The 18,850-nt window shown below is 49.8% G+C and overlaps 7 protein-coding genes across 7 annotated transcripts; 4 read left to right on the top strand and 3 right to left on the bottom strand.

Annotated features, from left to right (window-relative positions):
* Positions 1-2,282: 2,282 nt before the first annotated feature.
* Positions 2,283-3,602, top strand: N7529_006804 (putative sulfate/molybdate transporter; the record flags this gene model as incomplete). Its single annotated transcript, XM_057242331.1, has 1 exon — positions 2,283-3,602. The coding sequence occupies one exon, from the start codon at positions 2,283-2,285 to the stop codon at positions 3,600-3,602; it is 1,320 nt and encodes a 439-aa protein (XP_057097690.1).
* A 113-nt stretch (positions 3,603-3,715) lies between these two features.
* On the bottom strand, positions 3,716-4,351 carry N7529_006803 (uncharacterized protein; the record flags this gene model as incomplete). The annotated part of the gene is made up of 1 exon (XM_057242330.1): positions 3,716-4,351. One exon carries the CDS (start codon positions 4,349-4,351, stop codon positions 3,716-3,718), a length of 636 nt encoding a protein of 211 aa, XP_057097689.1.
* A 512-nt stretch (positions 4,352-4,863) lies between these two features.
* N7529_006802 (phytanoyl-CoA dioxygenase family protein) lies at positions 4,864-5,793 on the top strand (the record flags this gene model as incomplete). The annotated part of the gene is made up of 1 exon (XM_057242329.1): positions 4,864-5,793. The coding sequence occupies one exon, from the start codon at positions 4,864-4,866 to the stop codon at positions 5,791-5,793; it is 930 nt and encodes a 309-aa protein (XP_057097688.1).
* A 154-nt stretch (positions 5,794-5,947) lies between these two features.
* On the bottom strand, positions 5,948-7,576 carry N7529_006801 (snoRNA-binding rRNA-processing protein UTP15; the record flags this gene model as incomplete). Its single annotated transcript, XM_057242328.1, has 1 exon — positions 5,948-7,576. The coding sequence occupies one exon, from the start codon at positions 7,574-7,576 to the stop codon at positions 5,948-5,950; it is 1,629 nt and encodes a 542-aa protein (XP_057097687.1).
* Positions 7,577-9,182: 1,606 nt separating this feature from the next.
* On the top strand, positions 9,183-11,834 carry N7529_006800 (uncharacterized protein; the record flags this gene model as incomplete). Its single annotated transcript, XM_057242327.1, has 2 exons — positions 9,183-9,400; positions 9,455-11,834. The coding sequence occupies 2 exons, from the start codon at positions 9,183-9,185 to the stop codon at positions 11,832-11,834; spliced, it is 2,598 nt and encodes an 865-aa protein (XP_057097686.1).
* A 1,813-nt stretch (positions 11,835-13,647) lies between these two features.
* On the top strand, positions 13,648-15,657 carry N7529_006799 (putative pathogenicity factor; the record flags this gene model as incomplete). Its single annotated transcript, XM_057242326.1, has 1 exon — positions 13,648-15,657. One exon carries the CDS (start codon positions 13,648-13,650, stop codon positions 15,655-15,657), a length of 2,010 nt encoding a protein of 669 aa, XP_057097685.1.
* A 585-nt stretch (positions 15,658-16,242) lies between these two features.
* N7529_006798 (terpene synthase family protein) lies at positions 16,243-17,414 on the bottom strand (the record flags this gene model as incomplete). Its single annotated transcript, XM_057242325.1, has 4 exons — positions 16,243-16,642; positions 16,705-16,955; positions 17,006-17,034; positions 17,096-17,414. The coding sequence occupies 4 exons, from the start codon at positions 17,412-17,414 to the stop codon at positions 16,243-16,245; spliced, it is 999 nt and encodes a 332-aa protein (XP_057097684.1).
* Between the last annotated feature and the right edge of the window lie 1,436 nt (positions 17,415-18,850).

Here is an 18,850-nt window from a genome sequence, read left to right as displayed (position 1 = left end):
CTTTCCGTACCGTTCTTGGACGTCATTTTTCTCCCTATTGAGAATGTGGGTCAACTCGGAATCGGAAGAATTGAAAATAAATAGTGTAAGTGGAGTAAGTATTGGTAGAGTTTCGTATAATCGTGGGCCGATGATTCGGTGGAGGCAAGGAAATGGTCTGGGCAAGGACACAAGGCAGGGTCTAGTCCGTCCATTTGGGCTCGCAAGCTGCCTGAAAATTGTGCAAAATGTGCGAACTGCCCTATGCTCAGCCGCAAAACTTAATCTAAACCTGCCAAATCCATGGTTTCGGGTGCCGTGACTCAGCGGAAACCTGAGTCAGCGGAATCTCCAGCCCGGGGATCTCGGGACGTTGGAGATCCCGGCTCCCGAGCGCTGTATGAAGTGATCAACTCCCGTAATTATGTCTATCATAAGTTATGTACGGAGTATAACTGCAATCTACATCCCGGGCCTCCCAACCCCGAGAAAAATTGAACCCGAACTTTGCTCGAAATTATATCGCCCTTACTTCCAAATATTAGTGTGTACATAGTACTCCGTAGTTAGAAACAAATATACATATTTACTCATGGTTCATTTTTGGCTCTTATTTTTGCTTACAGTTATCGAATCAAAAATGTCGGTTTCGGAGGAAACTTCGGTCGAAATATCGTGTTTTCGGCTCGGCATAGCACTAGAACTATGAAACCTTCTAGTGTACAGTAGTCAACGGGGCCTAACAACCTCCGACATTAGATAGGGTCCACTTCTTATCTCCTTTCTCCGTTGCCGTACAAAATTCTAATATTATCTTCAATCTGCCGGACGATTTGGTCCGAAAACTAGGCGCCTACCACACATGCACGTTGATGTGCCGGATCTTCATACCAGATTTTCATTCACTGACACTTCTTGATCCGAGCGCCGGTTTTAACATAAAACTAACCCGTAAATTGTGCCGGTCGGCATCGCGCCATGACCCCTTTCTTTTACCCCTTGATAACGAGCTAGTGTTTATGGTCGATCTGATTATCGATCTCATCTTTCAGGCCTACCTCGGTATATAAATAGGGGGCCTAACAGCCAAGTATCTTAGGCTCCATCTTGATGAAAGTGCCACCTAGGCCACCTTGGCAGTGACCAATTTTCAGATGATAGTATTTTAAATAAATCCCCTCCCAAAATTTATTAAAATTAATACCTCGGTTTCCAAAACTATTCCTGGGGATTTACGTGGATCGCTTTGGATATTTACTACTCAGGGCCGCAGCTGACCTCCCCAAAGAAAAAGAAAGACTTATAGTTCGAGAATCTAGCGTTGCCGCTCATGCTACAAGCTACAATGGTTGTATTGTGAAATAGCCTTGCGCGGGATCCTTATATCCAGATATCAAGGCGTTGACATCACTAATGGAATGTAAAGCTGACGGTGGTTCTCTGCACATCTACAAGGCATAAAGCATCCTTTCATAGGGTCATTATGCATTATTCGGAGGATTTTTCCCTTTTACTTTTCATGGTTTATATTGACCAAACTAGTAAGTGATCATTTCTGACTGGTGGCATGGATAGAAACAATCACACAATACTGAAATGAGCTGGCATCTCTGGTAAGAGAGCTACCGTTCTTTCAAGCAGGGGCAGTTGTTTTGAAAGAGCTGAGCGATCCAAAATCTATACATCGAGTAACATCTGATTCGTCTCTATTGATATCATAATCTATGCCCAAGTGGCTAATTGTGCCTTTCGTGAACAGCGCTATTAAAATTTTGCATCATTTAATGTGCGAATTTATTTGATCATTTGATCGCGATACCCGCGGATAACTGAAAGTTCTCAAGGGATGACTCCTCGCAACTTGATACCTGTCTCAAGGTTCTTTATAGCCTCTTGAGGACCGAGGTATTGAAATAAATTTCTTTTACCTCTTCAATTTTAATTCTAAAAATATATCTTTCAATTTCAATGACAATTTGCTCATCTGATTAATTGTCAAGTCCACTACTCCGCAATGTGACAAGATATACGGAGTATGCATTCACCCAATCAGAACTTAACCACAACACAAGATCATGCAGGCGACCGTCACAGGAAGTTGCACCCGACCCAAATACCAGATATAAGCTTCACGATTGAGTGAAGAAGGTGACACGACAGCCCTAGTCCAAATTAAAACAGGATTCCCCCAAATTCCACTGATGGACGACATCAGCGGCTGCGGGGCTGATCGGCGGGCTCCGCTGGATAAAACTAGCTCCGCTCCCCCAACACCATCTTCACCTCTGCAAAACTAGATCACCATGGCGATCCAGTCCCTGCGCGAGATAAACGCCTACAATCTACGCACCTTCAAACGCCACTATGTCTCCGAGATCTCAGGCAGCCTCGGCGACCTAGGCACATTCCTGCCCATCGCCATCGCTCTGGCCCTCAATGGCACCGTCTCCCTCGCTAGCACCCTGATCTTCTCTGGCATTTTCAATATTCTAACCGGTGTATTCTTTGGAATCCCGCTGCCGGTCCAGCCCATGAAGGCCATCGCCGCAGTCGCTATCGCGCGTAGTTTCTCCAACGGTACGATCGCCGCCGCGGGCATCTTCGTCGGCGCTTGTATCCTCGTCTTCAGCTTGACGGGTATCCTGCGCTGGTTCTCCAGCGTCATTCCCATCCCCGTCGTCAAGGGCATTCAAGTTGGAGCGGGCCTGTCTCTGATTATCGCGGCCTGCAGTAGTGTGCTCCAACCCCTGGGTTGGGTTAGCCCCTCATGGGCTGATAATCGGATCTGGGGAATCGCCGCTTTTGCAGCGCTTCTCATTAGCAACATTTACCGCCGGGTACCATATGCGCTCGCCGTTTTGGCTCTGGGACTGGTGTTTGCCGTTATCCGTACCGCTCTTGCGGGACACCTGCCTGGCTTTGCGGTGTGGCGTCCATTCGCTGTTATTCCCTTACCTCATGAATGGAGAGTCGGTGCTATTGATGCTGGCATTGGGCAGATTCCTCTGACAACGCTGAACTCAATCGTTGCCGTTGTTCATCTGTCGAATGATCTGCTGCCGAACGTGCACAGTCCGTCTATCACCCAGATCGGATTTAGTGTCGCTGGTATGAACCTGCTTTGCTGCTGGTTCGGCGCAATGCCTGTCTGCCACGGGTCTGGAGGTTTAGCAGCGCAGTACCGCTTCGGTGCTCGCTCGGGGGCAAGCATCATATTTCTCGGTGTGTTGAAACTCATCATCGGGCTTCTGTTTGGGGAAACTTTGGTTGATCTGCTGTACCGATTCCCGGCTGCGTTCCTCGGCGTTATGGTCATTGCGGCTGGCGTGGAGCTTCTGAGCGTTGGCGAGAGCCTCAATACTACTGGTGCGCGGGATCTCAATCATGCTGGTGTCGGCCTTTTGGCGAATGCGGAACAGCATCTTGGTCCTATTCTTACTGACGAAGAACGCAAACGCCGCTGGACTGTCATGATGGTTACCGTAGGGCTGCTGGTAGGGTTTAAAAATGACGCAGTCGGTTTCATTGCCGGCATGCTTTGCCACTGGGCTTATGAGATTCCAGGGTGGTGGGAGAAGGGACGAAGCCGCTGGTCGGAAGGACGTCTACGTCTGCGTGACTGAATACCGCAGTGTCTTACGATTGTTCATATGATGATACATAATCAGAAATGCTTTCATTTTATATACAGCAAGAAGCGAATATATACTTACCGTCTTCTATACTCACCATCCCGCTAAAACACATTGTTAACATCGATATCCGACTCTCTCCTCAGTCTAGTCCCGGTACTAGGATTCTCGAAAATCCGATTTTCCCTCGCAGAAGAAGACAAGCCATCCCCTTCATAATCCACATCCCTCCGCCACCTTCTCCCACTAGCATCCCTCACCTCACGATGATGTCTTGCAGTCCCATCAATGCCATAGTCGCTATGCTCATCATAAGCTCCCGTCATAGGGTCATAAACCCTAGACCACAGCGGCGCAGAAGCAAAATCAAACGAAGCGTCCTCCCCATCCCCATCCAAGAGTTGAGCCGCCGGACCGCCGACACCAGCCAGGTCACGCGCCGCGGCAGCGCTATCATCGGAGTCGCTGTCGTCTTCTAGCTCGGTGATCCTGCGCACACCCCCCGCAGAGCTCGCGCCCGGCTCCGGCAGTGCAAGCTGCTCTTGGCCAGTGCTGTCGTAGCGGCGCTCTTCAACGATTGCCGGTTGGCCTAGTTCTTGTTGAGCAGTGCGTACGATGGTCGTGCCGTCTCCTTGTGTGTGCGATGTTGTTGAGTAGCGGTGTCCGGTTGTACTCTTGCCGTCGTTACCGTTGGTTGTGGAACTGTAGTAGTATGAGGCGCTTGTGAAGGAGTCGGACATCGTGGTGGACGCTGGCACTTGGTGGGATGTGCGAGATGAAGATGTTGATCTGGTCCACTTCGGGTAGGGATATTTACTTGTTGAGCAATGCTTTCGTTCTTTTCGTTGGTTTACTTGCGATCACTTTTCTAATATTATCATAGACTTTGTGGGTGTTTTTTCTTCTTGTTTTGATGTTCAATTCACCATTTTTATATACAGTTATCATATCGACCTGTGGCAAGCCCTAGTTTGCCGCTTGCCTCATCCCCTTTCTGCGGCAACAGCCTTCTATGGAAGAGGCGATGACCCATCGGTGTCACCGAGGGGTCTGGAAACACCTGAAAGAACGGAATGTGGGGAAAGCAACGTATATCAACGATCCAGGGCCAAGTCCATAGTTGCCAAGTGCACGGTCCGTATTCGAAGATAAGCCAATGGCGGGCGTATCAAAATCGCTTATCACCCCTCCCCGCTTTTCGCAAAACACCCAACCGACCACCTTCTCCGGATGATCAATCACCACTCCAACCATGTCCGGACTTACCGAAGACCAGGTCGCCTCCTTCAGGGAAAACGGGTACCTTGTGCTCCCGGAGTACCTCACCCAAACTGAACTCACCTCCCTCCTCAACGAAACAAACAAACTCCTCGACGAGTTCCCTCTGGAATCCCACCCCCTCACCCAATTCACAACAGAAGAAGACGCAGCCGACCATGTAGGCGACGACTACTTTCTAAACTCAGGCGACAAGATCCGGTTCTTCTTCGAGCCCGACGCGTTCAGCACAGAGCCCGATCCTTTAACCGGCCGCGCAGCCCTCACGAAGCCCAAGAACCGCGCCGTCAACAAAATCGGTCACTCGCTGCACACCCTGTCGCCGCCCTTCCGGGCTGTGTCGCTGAACGCGCGCAACGCTGCCGTTGCACGGTCCCTCGGCTTTGCAGACCCCCGCGTTTTGCAGAGTATGGTTATTTGCAAGCAGCCTTCCATTGGTGGCGCCGTGCCCTCCCACCGGGACTCGGAGTTCTTGTATACCGATCCGCCTTCGGCGGTCGGGTGGTGGTATGCGCTGCAGGATGCCGGGCCTAAGAATGGTACACTGGGTATGTACAAGGGATCGCACACGGGGAAGAAGGGTGGACATATTGCTAGGCGGTTTGTGAGGAAGGAGGGTGGGGGTACGGAGTTTATTGAGAATGAGGGTCCCTCCTTGCCTAAGGGGATGGAGGAGGAGAAGAGCTCTGAACCTTCGGATGAGGATTTGGAGATTCTTGATATTAAGGCTGGGTCGCTGGTGCTTATCCATGGGAATGTCTTGCACAAGAGCGAGAAGAACACCAGCCCTAATAGCCGGTATGCCTATACCTTCCATGTAATTGAAGGCGCTGAAGGGTGGGAGTACGATGCGCGCAACTGGTTGCAGCCTCCTGCTGAAGGGTTCTCCAAATTAGAGACGTAGTACATACAGAAATGAATATGTTGCGGCCAGTAAATTGGTAATAGTTCGACTTTTATTCTATGCAAATCCTGTACAAAAGTTTGAATGGCCCGCCATGTACACCGAGTGTGCGAATCGAATCCCAGACACCACGAACTCCAGTTGATCCGAAACATCAGGTTGCCTTCAACATATCCAGCATTCCCTTCGTCTGCCATGCCTGCTGGGCCATCTCCACCTCATTGCGTACGCGCGTATGCAGACGCTCAACGATCTTGTCAATCTGTGTGGACTGGCCGAGATTGCCAGAGTAGATATCGAGGAGGTTCATGGCGACCTCGACGCTGAGATCGACCAGACGGGGTTCGCGGATGTGGCTGTGGACCCACTGGAGGACGGGCTGGAGAGTGACCTCATCGCGGTCCTTCAGGGACTCGCGCAGGGCAGAGCGGTGGCGGAGGGCTGTGAGACATGTGAGGGTGGAGGTCTTGTCGCCCGAGGCGAGGACCTGGTCCAGAGCAACAGCGTAGCGAGCCTTGCGGAGATCGGCCTCCCATGACTGTTCTCTCTTGCGCTTCTTGCTGTCCTGGCCTTCGATGACGATTTCAACACCTTCTCCGATGAAATCACGTCCGCGCAGACGCTTGTCCCATCCAGAACCGCGGGTCTTCTTCTTCTTGGCCATTTCCTTGTCATGCTCTTCCAACTTGCCCTCCAACAGAGCGGCCATTTCCTTCCGGCGTTCCTTCTCCTTGATCTTTTGTTGGCCGGACAGGCGGGTCTTGATAGACAGCAGACCAGACTGCATACCGACAGCAATGTGCTTGTCTTCATATTCGGTTCCAGAAGTGATCGCACGCAGCGACAGAATAGGCGATGGGTACTTAGATCCAGAAACGGGGTTCCATCCTGTAGTCTCGAAGACCTTCATGTGTCCATCCAACGCACCAGAGAGCAAACGCTCACCATTTGAAGCCAGCGCAAGAGCAGTGACGGTCTTCTGGTGGCTCTGAATCATGTGCAAAGGCTTACCAGCAACAATGTCCAACACGGCAATCTTGTTATCGGCGGCCGCCAGAACCGTAGTGCCAGCAGGCATGGGCAGGACACTCTCGATCGGCGCGCCCATCTTGAAAGTCATAGCAGCACGGTTCGCCACACGGGGATCCCACAGACGAACAGTACGATCATAGGAACCAGAAACCACCAGACCGGAAGAAGCCATAGAACCAGGCATGTAAGCACCAGTACGGACGTAATCGGTGTGACCGACAAAGGTGCGCGAGCTAGTCTGAGAAGCCAAGTCCCACATGCGCACGGTGCGGTCGTCACTAGCCGTGAGCACTGATGTGGGATCGCTGGGCGAAAACTTGCTCACCCACACGGGCTGCTTGTGTTCTTTCCATGTCTTCAGGATGGCGCGCGACTTGACGTCGAAGACCTGCACAGCGCCGGTATCGTCACCTGCAACCAGAACACGGCCGTCGGGACGGACATCGGTGCCGCGCACGGTATCTTCAAATCGTGTGAGGGTTCGCAGAAGTTTCCGCGTACGGATGGAGTAGATCTGGACTCGTGCGCCTGTTGTGACGGTGAAGACATCAGGCGGTTGTGTGAGAGAAGGGAATGCTGCAGCGGAGGAGGGGATGGATGGCTGAGTGATGAGGTTTACCGGTCCATTGGCCGGGGAGGGAATCAGAAGAGGATTTTTGAAGGTCCGCCAGTATTGCTGCTCGGGTGTTAATTGCGTTGAGGGCAACGAGGCGAGCTTAACCTGCTGCAGAGGCAGGACGGGCGCCGCCATGGTTGCAGTGGTTTGAGAGTAGTTTATCGGGGTCGGAGGTATTGAATAGGTATGCGACCGGGAGTGAGCAATGGCGTGGTAAAGTCGAGGCCGACTACAGTGCTATCGTTGAAGTTCAAGACCATCTTTTTTTCTGCCGATCAAAAAAGTTCAATTGGGAATGGTGGCGGTAGCTTCTCTAGCCTGAGGCACATATCTATATGCCTCAGGCCACACGGCAGAAATCTGACAATGACCGGCGATACCATCGCTCATTCCTGTGAACAAGCCGAGTATTTTCCTTATGCTATGGTAATTGCATCCTCCCATAGCTCTGAAAAGCGCCTAGGAATGGATTTTGCAATGCTCACGCCTAAATAATGCGAATTTCTTCTTCTCTAGAATACCTTCCACCTCTTGGAGTCAGTCTACCACACTTTCATGTTACTTTTCTACCTCGCTTTCCGCATGCCTCAACCCCCATCACTTAACCTTGTTGTACATGCTTTACAGTCGCTGTATGACATTCAACCCTGAAGTATTCCATGGTTGGCAGCTGACAGATTCCATTCTCCGATCATGTAACCTAATCAGTGAAATCGGTCGTTGATCCAGACCGCCGATTCGATCACAAAGAATGGACATGATCTATCAATTGGCCTAAGGCAGTTATTGAATTTGGGCATAGGCTTCCACATTTTGACGACTTTAATAATAGAAACTTTCAGGTTGAATCATAATCCGCGATTGCCCGTTGAACCCACTGGGCAGTGAGGCAGGCAACATTGATAAAAAAAGATAACTGAATTCGGCAGGGGATGATTTATTTTCAAACAAGACAGTCTCACTAATATTGTCAATGTATGAGATCCTTTATAATTGAAGGTGCATACTCCGTACACTATTGTAGAAACGTATGTGGTCTCTGGTACAGGAGTTGGTCGCCATGGCAATTCAGTGGGGAGAGGATCCATCGTGGTGCAGCTCATACCCTAAAGGTGGGGGAGCCTCGACAGCTTGACAGCTTGTTATTGAAGCCCCAATGCAGCTGAAACCTGATTCAAAAACAAGAAATAGAGGGGATGACGATCTCGTCTAGGCCGGTCGCCAATCATTGCATTGGTCGGTAGTCTTTGCTTCGTTCCATGTCTAGAATGCGCAAATCTCTGAATCTCCGGTGGCTGGGGATCCGATCGAGCTGACGCCGTCGATCCACTTTATTTAAAATGCCTAACAGGGGTTGGGCAAGCAATCAAACAGTAGACATCATGCAATATATTCGTTAATATCCAAGGTAGTCTAGTCATATTGTAAAAGATGAACGCGTTTGTTCCTTCTGATGCTATAAAAACGTGTAGTGGTTCATTGTTTACTTCTGTATCAACGCAAGGTTTTGGTTTTGATACGGTAAATCATCTGAGTCTGGACACTGCCGCCAGGGGTCATAGCCAATCACATTTCACGGTCTGATACACCCCAGCCACCGCCAATACCGGTTCGGGCATTCCACGCAGTGAGCCTCTTATCAACCTTTTCTTCTCTTTTTCTCCCCCTCTTCTTCCTCTTAAAACTTGAGACACTGCCAATGGTTTTCTTTGCCTGAACCTATATGCGCTAAGAATACACCATGTCGAAAATATCCAAGGTCAACCATGCGGCGGGTATCTTCGCTGATATCTCCGTCGATGGTCCTATCATTGGAACTCTGGTCGTTATTATCGACCGCGCCAAAAACCTGCCCAACCGTAAGACTATGGGCAAGCAGAACCCGTATGCTGCAGCAAGATTGGGCAAAGAAGCAAAGAAGACACAGACAGATTTGAGAGGAGGACAGACTCCCAGATGGTAAGCCTGGATACACGATAAGATGTATGGATAGTGGATACTGACTTGCCCCAGGGACTCCGAACTCCGTTTCACCGTACACGAATCCCCTGATTACTACAAACTGAAGGTTTCCGTGTTTAATGACGACAAGAAGACTGACATTATCGGAGAGACCTGGATCGATTTGCAGAACCTGATCATTCCCGGTGGAAGTCAGAACGATCACTGGCACCCATTGCAGTGCCGTGGAAAATATGCTGGAGAAATCCGAATGGAGATGACGTACTACGACACCCGACAACAAGATGAGGCTCTGATTGAGCGCCGACAAGAAGCAGCAGATAGAGTCCAGGGCAAAATCCCACCCACTCCCAGCAGTACGGGTTTGTCCGGTCCCCGACAATTGAAGGATGTTAAGCGACGACCATTGCCAAGCGGCCCTCCGGGTGCCCCAGTGAGGCTAGCCGTGCTTGAAAAAGTTCACTCGGCTCCGCCGCTTCAGCATCCGGCTCCGTCCAGGCCGGTTATCCCCGAGCATCTGAATTCCGTATCGACTTTACCAGAGCCTTTGCCCCAGCCCAAGAGACATTCAGAGCCTGTATATGATGCAGCGGCTTATCGCGCACCTTCCCCTGTTCCCCCTCCTTCTCGGGGTGGATATGATGGTGTCGATAGTTACCCCCAAGAATGGGAAAACTCAGCTGTTGTTGCCCCCCTCCGCAGGCAAACCACTCACGAACTTCCATATGCTTCCCAGGAGGTTGTTGAAACTCCATATGATCCCCCATATGACCCGCGCCCACAACAACAAAGGAGCCAATCTGATTATGAACAACCACCTTCCCGGGACTATCAACTGGACATGGAGCATTCATATGAATTAGATGCCCGTGGGGCGCCATACCATCCCGCACAACAAGATCCATACGCTCAAATCGAGCAGCCCAGATATAACCCAGATCCCATTTCTTATGGAGCACCACAAGTACATGAACTGCCAACTTCTGATTACATGATGAACTCTCACTCGGGTCCAATGGATGACCCAAGATACCACCAACAAGCTGTTCGACCCCTGCAGATCACAGCTCGTCCTCACGATTGGCATCCAGAGTATGCTGGGATGCAGCCACGAGTAGAGGATGAGGATGATGGTCAAGCACCTCCCCCACCAGTACATCGATCACGAACACACTCACAATTGCCGACACCCAAAACCTCACCCAATCCCTACCAACCCTACATGCCTCAATCATCCAGGCAATCAGCTTCTCATATCCCATCAAGCATGTCCACGCCGTCCCACCGTGGTCGCTACCAAGAGCGCGCCTCAACGGGAAATTCGCCAGCCATGCCTGCTAGCCTTGTCGCAGGGTATGAAACAGAAGACTCGTCAGAGAGAGCAGCATTTGAAAGATCGGTCCGCAGACGCAGCCCACATCCCCACTGGGATGATGAAATGATGCTCTCCGAGCCGCCTGCACCTGCCCCTGTGCCAGCACCCGTTCACTACGATGCTCCTGTCTACCCTTTGCGAACATCCCCACACCCTATTGAGCAAAGACCGGTGTCTAGTAGAGGTGTGAGTCCCGATACACGAGCCGTAACTCGCAAATCAGTCAGCCCACGGCCATCTTCCTCGGATGGTCGTGGCGGTTCCTCAATTCCCTTCTCTCCCGACTCCTATATTTCTCTGAACCCGAATGCATCTCGCCCCTCCAGCCGGGACCCCTCGCCAATGTATGACTCGCCCTCGCAGGCCAAAGATGCCATGGTACGCGCCAAGATTGAGGCCCGACGAGACGCAGATCAACCGATTATCGGAGACGACGGTCGTGAGATCGATCCCTCAGATCACCTTCCCACCGATACCTGGGCCCCCGAGCCTGAGAGAAAGAACCGCAAGCCAGAAGTAATCATTCGGTTCAAGCACTCCCCCCGACCAACATCAAGAGGCAACGACTCTCCCTCGGCCCGTCCCACGCCTCCCCGCGTGGGATTTAGATCCGAAACCACAACATACCCCGCAGACCGCCAGATCAAGTATACCCCCACCCACGGGCACGCAAACCCCGGCGCCGTCGTTCGCACACCACCTCGACAAGACTACACCCGTGAGCGCTCCGACAGCTACGCCCAAAGTCGAGGATATAACACACCAACCTCCGTCGACCGGCCGCGCTCTTCGCGAGGCTCTGTTTCGCCCTCTCCCAGCTCCCGCTCCCCACTGTACGACTACAACTCCGGCCCCCCAATCCCAAACAAAGTGCCCATCTCCGGAGGAAGCCCCAGCTACCCCGTCATGTCTGGTAACCCCAGTGGCGGCCGCATGGATGCTTTGAGTCGCGAGCTGAGCACCATCGACATCGGCTCTCCTGGATGCAGTCCTGGTCGTGGAGCTATGCGGAAGTACGTTCCCAGGGCATCTGCGTCAATGGGCTACGCCAGTTAAGATGACCTGCATTTGATAAATGATTTATGTACCATGCATGTTTGCCTGGGCTTTGAAAATTCTTTTCTTTTCTTCGTCGCTTTTTTCCTTCAAATTGCATTTCAACTGATATCCGGGACATGGAGTTTTGGTTTGGTTTATTCACGGGGTCTATACATTTTTGATCATGTAAACATAACAAGAATAACGGATGATGATACCTGGAAATGTTACTTTGATTCTTTTTGGATTATTATCTTTAGTTTGAGACAGGGCTTGATTTGTTGCCTGCTATTTTCCCAGTAATCTGAATGTCTCTTCATGTCTCCTATATATATAGGGTTTCTGATAATCCACTGCATTGAAATTGCTACCTTGATGTTTCTACTATCAAATCAATCGTCAGATTCCGTCTATCATGGTCATAACTTTATCGTGATGAAAGCCACAATGGAAGCACATCAACATGTAGGTGCGTACGCAGAAATTTTCCACATGATGTGTCTCTTTAGTCGTTGTACTTGAGCCCTGACTATGTATCGATTCACACCAACACAACAAATTATCATTTAGAAACCTTCGTCCTTCTTTTTCATAGCTCAAGCAGCGTTTGATAGTCCTCGATTCCTTCGAGTATCGGGTTCCTGAAACACCACTGCCTACTCGATCTCCTAGACCGAGTAACTAGAAATTATTCCCATACTGGAATTTGACACTCGATCATCTCAATTTGATCCCCAATCCCCACCGTAGTATGATTACTCAAGATGTTTGATATCGGTCGTCATTGGCGTCAATATTGAGATGGCGATATCCTCCAAAAAGTCATCTCAACTCAGTCAAGCACAAATCAGGCAATCTCCTACAAACTTATAAAGGCCATATTGATTCTTCGATTTGCTCTTCTTCCTCTATCCTATTCCCCCCACCTTGCATTCATTGTTCCCGTCACCCATCATCCTCACATTGCCATCAGTTATCCCATTGGATACACACTCGGCCATCAAAGCTCTGTGTATCTTCTCTGATAAACCCCATCTCGAAGTCTGGGTATCTCAACAACTCGTTTCCGTCTTCGACGGCCTCACCATCCCTTCACTGCCATAGTGATGGAGCCAGAGGACTTGAGAGAACGGGATTCTCTGGAGAGAAAGTCTCAAACTCCGATACAAAGCCCACAAAGGTATATCCAAACACATCTTAACTTCCTGTTACAATGTGCCCTATTGCCATATTTGTCTAGCATCGCACTTCATTCACAAGCATCCAATATGACATTGAGGACTCAATAACTTCTCCTTTATATGCATATATTCTGACTACCCTTTCCCCTTGCCGATTTACTATGTTGAGATGGCACAACTGACTGTAAGACAAATCAGAGTATCTGGTGACAGGACGCCTTCAATGTATGTCCACGAAGCAGTTTATACCATGCCACTCTTTTCAATCTCCCACACTTCGGCCAATATGACGTCCGATATTCTGGATTTCACTTTATCTTCACTTTCTCTTTGCTTCACATTCAGTTTACTTTCACTCCCTCTGTGGCTTGTCTATCAATTTGTAACCCCATTTTGGATCACATCGGCATCAATCTTAAGAATTCTACTAATTTATACATAATGCTTCTAGTGCTGCTGCTGATGATGCCGAAGCCGTCTTCCACAATGCCTCACCGGTGCCATTCAACCAGATCTTATCCCCCCATGCAACCCTCCCGTCTCCCAACACAACCTATTTTCGCCCTTTTCCCTACGGCTTCTATGGATACAACCTTCAACAGCCTCATATTTCTCATCACGGCTTAGTCCCCTCTGTGGTGGACCGCAACATGCGAGCCCAGCAACTTATCGATGAGGCCAATGAAGCAAATCCATACTGCCCTTTGCCACAGTCTCCTGATCCTATCTCCGTTGGCATGGAACGCAACAGGCGAGCCCGGCAGCTTATGTATGAGGCGAACGAAGCCAATCCGTATCGCAATTTACAACAACCACATGGACCTCCCAGTCTAGCAGCCACTGGGATTGACCGCCAAAGGCGAGCTCAGCAGCTCATGGATGAGGCGAGTTCAGCCGATCCATATCACAATTTGCCATCACCACCTGGGGCTCTTTGCCTGTCTTCACTCGGAGTTGACTACCAGAGGCGAGCTCAGCAGCTCATGGATCAGGCAAGCGAAGCCAATTCATATAGCGAATTTCGATTACCAGCTGGGGCTCCTTGCCTGACTCCGGCCAGTGTTGACCGCCAGAGGCGGGCTCAGCAACTCATCGATGAGTTGGACGAAGCCAATCTATACAGCACCGCATACCACCCCACATACCGGCTCAGGCGAGATGAGCCGAGGGCCCGGAGCCGGAGCCCTTGCCCAATGAATCAGAGTAAATTGGGATATCAAAACTCATACGGAGGTATGCAGATACCTGGAACTACCTCTCCATCCCAACTCCATCCCCTGTCACCACATAATCGCCATGTAATCCTTTCCGCCAGCCCTGGGATGGGAACAAGCGCTTCTGTTCAAAATCGTGGCCGGGGCCCCCGCCGCAAGAAGGATGCTGCCTCAAGTTCAGATGAACTTCTCCAAGACGCTAGCCCGGCTATCTATAGCCAGGATCCTGTTCTCCGGGAACTCTGCCAACAGTTGAGCAGCCCTGATGATGCAATTGATGGCAACGCGTCAGGCGGAGATTCAGATTGTGTGGTGTGCGAGTTCGCAGCACCTTGCCGCTTGAACGGATCTCCAGACGGCTTCCATTTCCGCAAGGTCGTCTCACATGTCTTTGGCCGCAACAAAGCAGTGACCAAAATCTTCCCTCAAGAGGTTTGGGTTCACTATTGTCGCAAACACTACCAACGTGCCCGATACAGGGCCAGACAGTGGCCCTTCACTCAGTGCGACCTACTTGTGGAGTCTCTTCGGCGAATGGAGGAATGGAATGGAGTTGGATCATGGGACCTTGAGCTTCGCCGCCGCGAAAAGGATCGTGTGAGCGCAGAAAAGGGAGAACCGGAGAAGAAGCCTTCTAAGAAAGACGGGTCTCAAAAGAACAAAGACACCAAAGACCGGACTCCTGGTAAAAATCCCCGTAAGCATCCAACGGCGATTACTTCGCCTACTCCAAGTTGGCTTCAGGCTTGCGTTGGCGAGAAGATGTCGTTCGATGAAATCCGTACCATCATTGAACGTATCCGGGGCTGGATGGCAGAGCTTCGTCGGAGAGAGAGAGAGGAGTATGAGGCTGCCCATCCAGACGAGAAATTCCCAGAAGACAAAGACGAGGACGAGGACGACAAAAATGATCTTTTGCCACAAGCTAAGACCAAGCGCGCTTCAAAGCAAAAGCTCTCCAGCATCCGTCCCAACAGCAGGGTGCATTTCCCCGACATTGAGATTCTGCCAAACTTCAAGCCATGGGTTCGAGAAGCAGCTCTGCGCCAGCGGTCTGCAACTGCCCATCCTCTGGCCGAAGATAGTTCCAAGCGCTATGTTCCAAAGCAAAACGTTGACACGGGGCGCGCTACCGTGACGCGTCAAGAGACTCGCCGGGAGACTTGCCGGGAGCCTCCTCGCCGCCAAATCCGACCTCTACACAACACTCTTCCTTTCCGGCCTTCTCTAGGTCCCGAGATCAATCATCGCCAACCACCTGCACCCACTGCTTGTGATATCACCGCCCCCAACAGGACACTTGAGGGTACCATCGGACGAGCTGGCAGCAACCGTGGAGTCTCGGCTAGCCAGCAGCGCCGCAGCGAGCGAGTCTACCAGCAAGCCTTGGATCGTGTTAGCCCTCGAGGAAGCGTGAAGAAGCCCAAAGAGCCTGATGAAAAGTAAATCGACACCACAATATTGTACCAGCATTTCCACGAACGAGAATGAGATAATCTGAAAAGCCAAAAACATCGGGGACGACTACTTCAACCACGCCTTTGTTGCGTTTTCCTGGAGGAATGAGATACTTCGAAAACCCAAAAAGGGGGATGATAAATTTCAAAAATCAAAAAAAAAAATCGAGGATGACACTCACAAAGACTTGTGCCATTCTGACGCCAGCAGTGTGCAAAGATTGACATCAAAGCGTTTGTCCCACAGGATAACACGAGATAAGGTTTTATGTCTAATATATTTTGCATGATTACAAGTTGCTTTCTGTTGTAGACCTTAGAGGTGGGATTCCAATATACGGGCTGGACATAGAAGGAATTATGTCTCATATGCTCTAAGATCTCGTGTTCTGGGCTTCTTGTTCAGTCTGAAATATTTTGGACGGCTGCAGAACATACAGCCTGGTGCATATACTGTGGGGTATTGGGCGGGAGGATTCGCAGGCTCGCTTCCACGAGGACCATCTCAACAATAGTTGAATCAATGTATTCCGTTATATATACATCAATTCGCAGTTCCGCCGAGCTTCTCTATCTACGTCCACTCAAAGACTTGATACCGATGCGCGGTTGAGTGCCAGTAGCAGCTTCCACCAACATAAAGTTCAATAGCCTCGAAATATTGCAGGATCTTCTTCGAAGCCGGTCTCTTCAACCTTTCTTCTTTTAGCTTTGCGGCCCTAGACTCGAATTCAAAGATGATCCCAAGAAGCATCGTCTTTGCCGCATCTGCAGTGATATTATGCTCCTTCATCAGAACCATCACTCCATTTCTCATCCGGTCTGTCTCCTGATCCTTTTCGACATTCCAACTAAAGTAATCATTAGTCAGACCGAGAACATTTCCCATTGCAATATCATATTGTTCTATACTCGCGTAGTCCTTGTCACTGAGGGCCATACCCATCCCCCAACGGATGAAGTACGAGGACATCCTAAGTATTGATGACTGTCAGACTCTTGTCCCGAGAATCCTTTTGAAGGGAAGAAGACCTACCAGTAACCGCAATTAGAGATACGGTGTGGCATGTACTCCTCCATTCGGGTGAAGTCACCACCGATGTTGTCAAACGTAGCCAAATAGATTTTCAACATTTCGATCATAGCAGGAGCCTGCTCGGGATCTATATCAATTGCTTTTCGAAGCACAACTGCCAGCGCTTTTTGTCGCAAATTTTCTGACCCGACGCTTGATGGATCAATGTCAAGTCGGAGGACTTTAGCCAATTCATCATGCTCTCTGCATGCCTATAGACTGGTCAGACCCTCATTTCTAGACAAAGAGCTGGGGCTCTTACGGCGCTGTGATCCATCTCCTCCGTCACGTCTGTAGATAATTATATGTTGAATGAGCATGTACATTGTTTTCAAGAACGTTGGTGTCCTACCATCATGTATCCACATCACCTCAATCAAACAAGCCAGCAGAATCAGCCTTTCCGGAAAGGCTGAGCAGTGGCAAATGGTAAATGGATCTCCATATGGGTTGGTGTGTCTGATCAGTGCTCGACGCCTTTCCCTTGAGCCTTCCTCAGAAGCTTCCTCGTCAATGCTTCTGAGAGCCTCTTCAACTTCCCGGGGTGCATTACTGATTCCAACAGGGTAACGCGAAAAGAAGACAGGAACTCTGTAGCCTTCCACAGTCTGAAATACTTGAGGAATAGAGGACACAGGTGGAGCAACCGAAGAAGAAAGTTTTACCCTCATTTTGAGTCGCAAGGTGTAGGTCGTTGGGAGACCGTTTCAACGGATTTGTTGAAAATACTCTCGCGGTTGGAGAATAGGGCCTTTTAATCTTCGATAGAAACAGTTGATTGGTTGCTAATATCTGCATGGCAAATTGTGATCAGACCCATGGGGAATTGGATATGAGCGTTCGAAAGGGTCTAGTCTCATTGGGTGCTACTACATAACTGCATGCCATCGAATTTTGCAGGGTGACAATCTCACCCACGGGCTGATAGGGGACAAATCACTCTAAACCTATAACAAATACTAGTGTATCCTAACTATTACTTACTTTACTAACCCTCCTCGAATGTTTTTTTAAACCTACGAGCCTGCGAACTAAAAAGTCGGTCAATAATTCCAAGGTAACCTACCAGTAAGGTGACAGTAAATCGGTCTTACCTACTAGAAAAACCAGTAAAATTAACCCTGCGGGCATGTCATTGGCAGGGGTCACTTGACTTTTGAAAACCTTACTAATGTGACCTATATTTCATATAAGGCCTAGTTCCTTCAGGACCTCTTGCTCGAGCTTGGTTTGGTCATTCTTCGAAGCTTGGGAGGGTTCGCACCAGCTTTGCGAACCTAACCTTGACCGGGGTCTGGAGATTCCTCTACCTGTTTCCTTTGCAACCACCTTCCCTGAACCAGTGTGCTGAAATTTCCTTTCCTAGATTTCTTCGTTAAGTGGTCGATAATCCGGAGCGCCTTGATAAGTTTTGATTGACACTCCCCTCGGGGCAACAGATGGGACGACTGGTTTTTGAGCATAGTAAAGGGACAGGTTCGAATTACCTAGGACTGTATCCTTGTGGCAACATCCGTAGGCGAATAGGGAGAAGCCCACCATACCCCAGTCAATAATGCCGGCTAGCTCGTGTTTCCTGGGTGATCCCTTTCTAACGAGAATGTTGCGGGGCTCGAGGTCGCTTAGCATAAGACGGCATGCTTCTAAAGCCCATCGAGCTCGGAGTGGGACAAGTCGATCTGGCCTATATCTTCATGTGCAGACTGAATTATAAGTCCGTTATCCATCTCCAACTGCTTCCAATCAGATGATTTGGGACAAATAGGACAGAGTGCGAGAACTGCAGGGTTTGAAGGTGGATCGCCGGATGGTTGAGGCAAACGGACTTATACCACTGAAAAGGCGACGTCGCGCCCAAAAGATTGTGCGCTGATGCACGTGCAGATACGAAGCTGCCCGAGGAGTAATACATCTATATGAAGTATGCTGAGTTGACTGGTCGAACGGGATTTATAACGTTGTTATTGTGTTGAATTTTCGACTACATATGTAGACAAAAGCCTAATTAGTTAACGTAAAGGTGTCTGTCTACATGTGTAAGGATCTTTCTTTATTTTCTCAACATATTGGTCATTGTCAGTCTTGCTGTCCTTCATCCTAACGAAAA

Source organism: Penicillium soppii, assembly GCF_028829465.1.
Source record: "Penicillium soppii strain IBT 18220 chromosome Unknown utg000005l, whole genome shotgun sequence".
Lineage (NCBI taxonomy): Eukaryota > Fungi > Ascomycota > Eurotiomycetes > Eurotiales > Aspergillaceae > Penicillium > Penicillium soppii.
The sequence above is the reverse complement of the archived record's forward strand: the minus strand, read 5'-3'. Positions and strand labels throughout refer to the sequence as shown.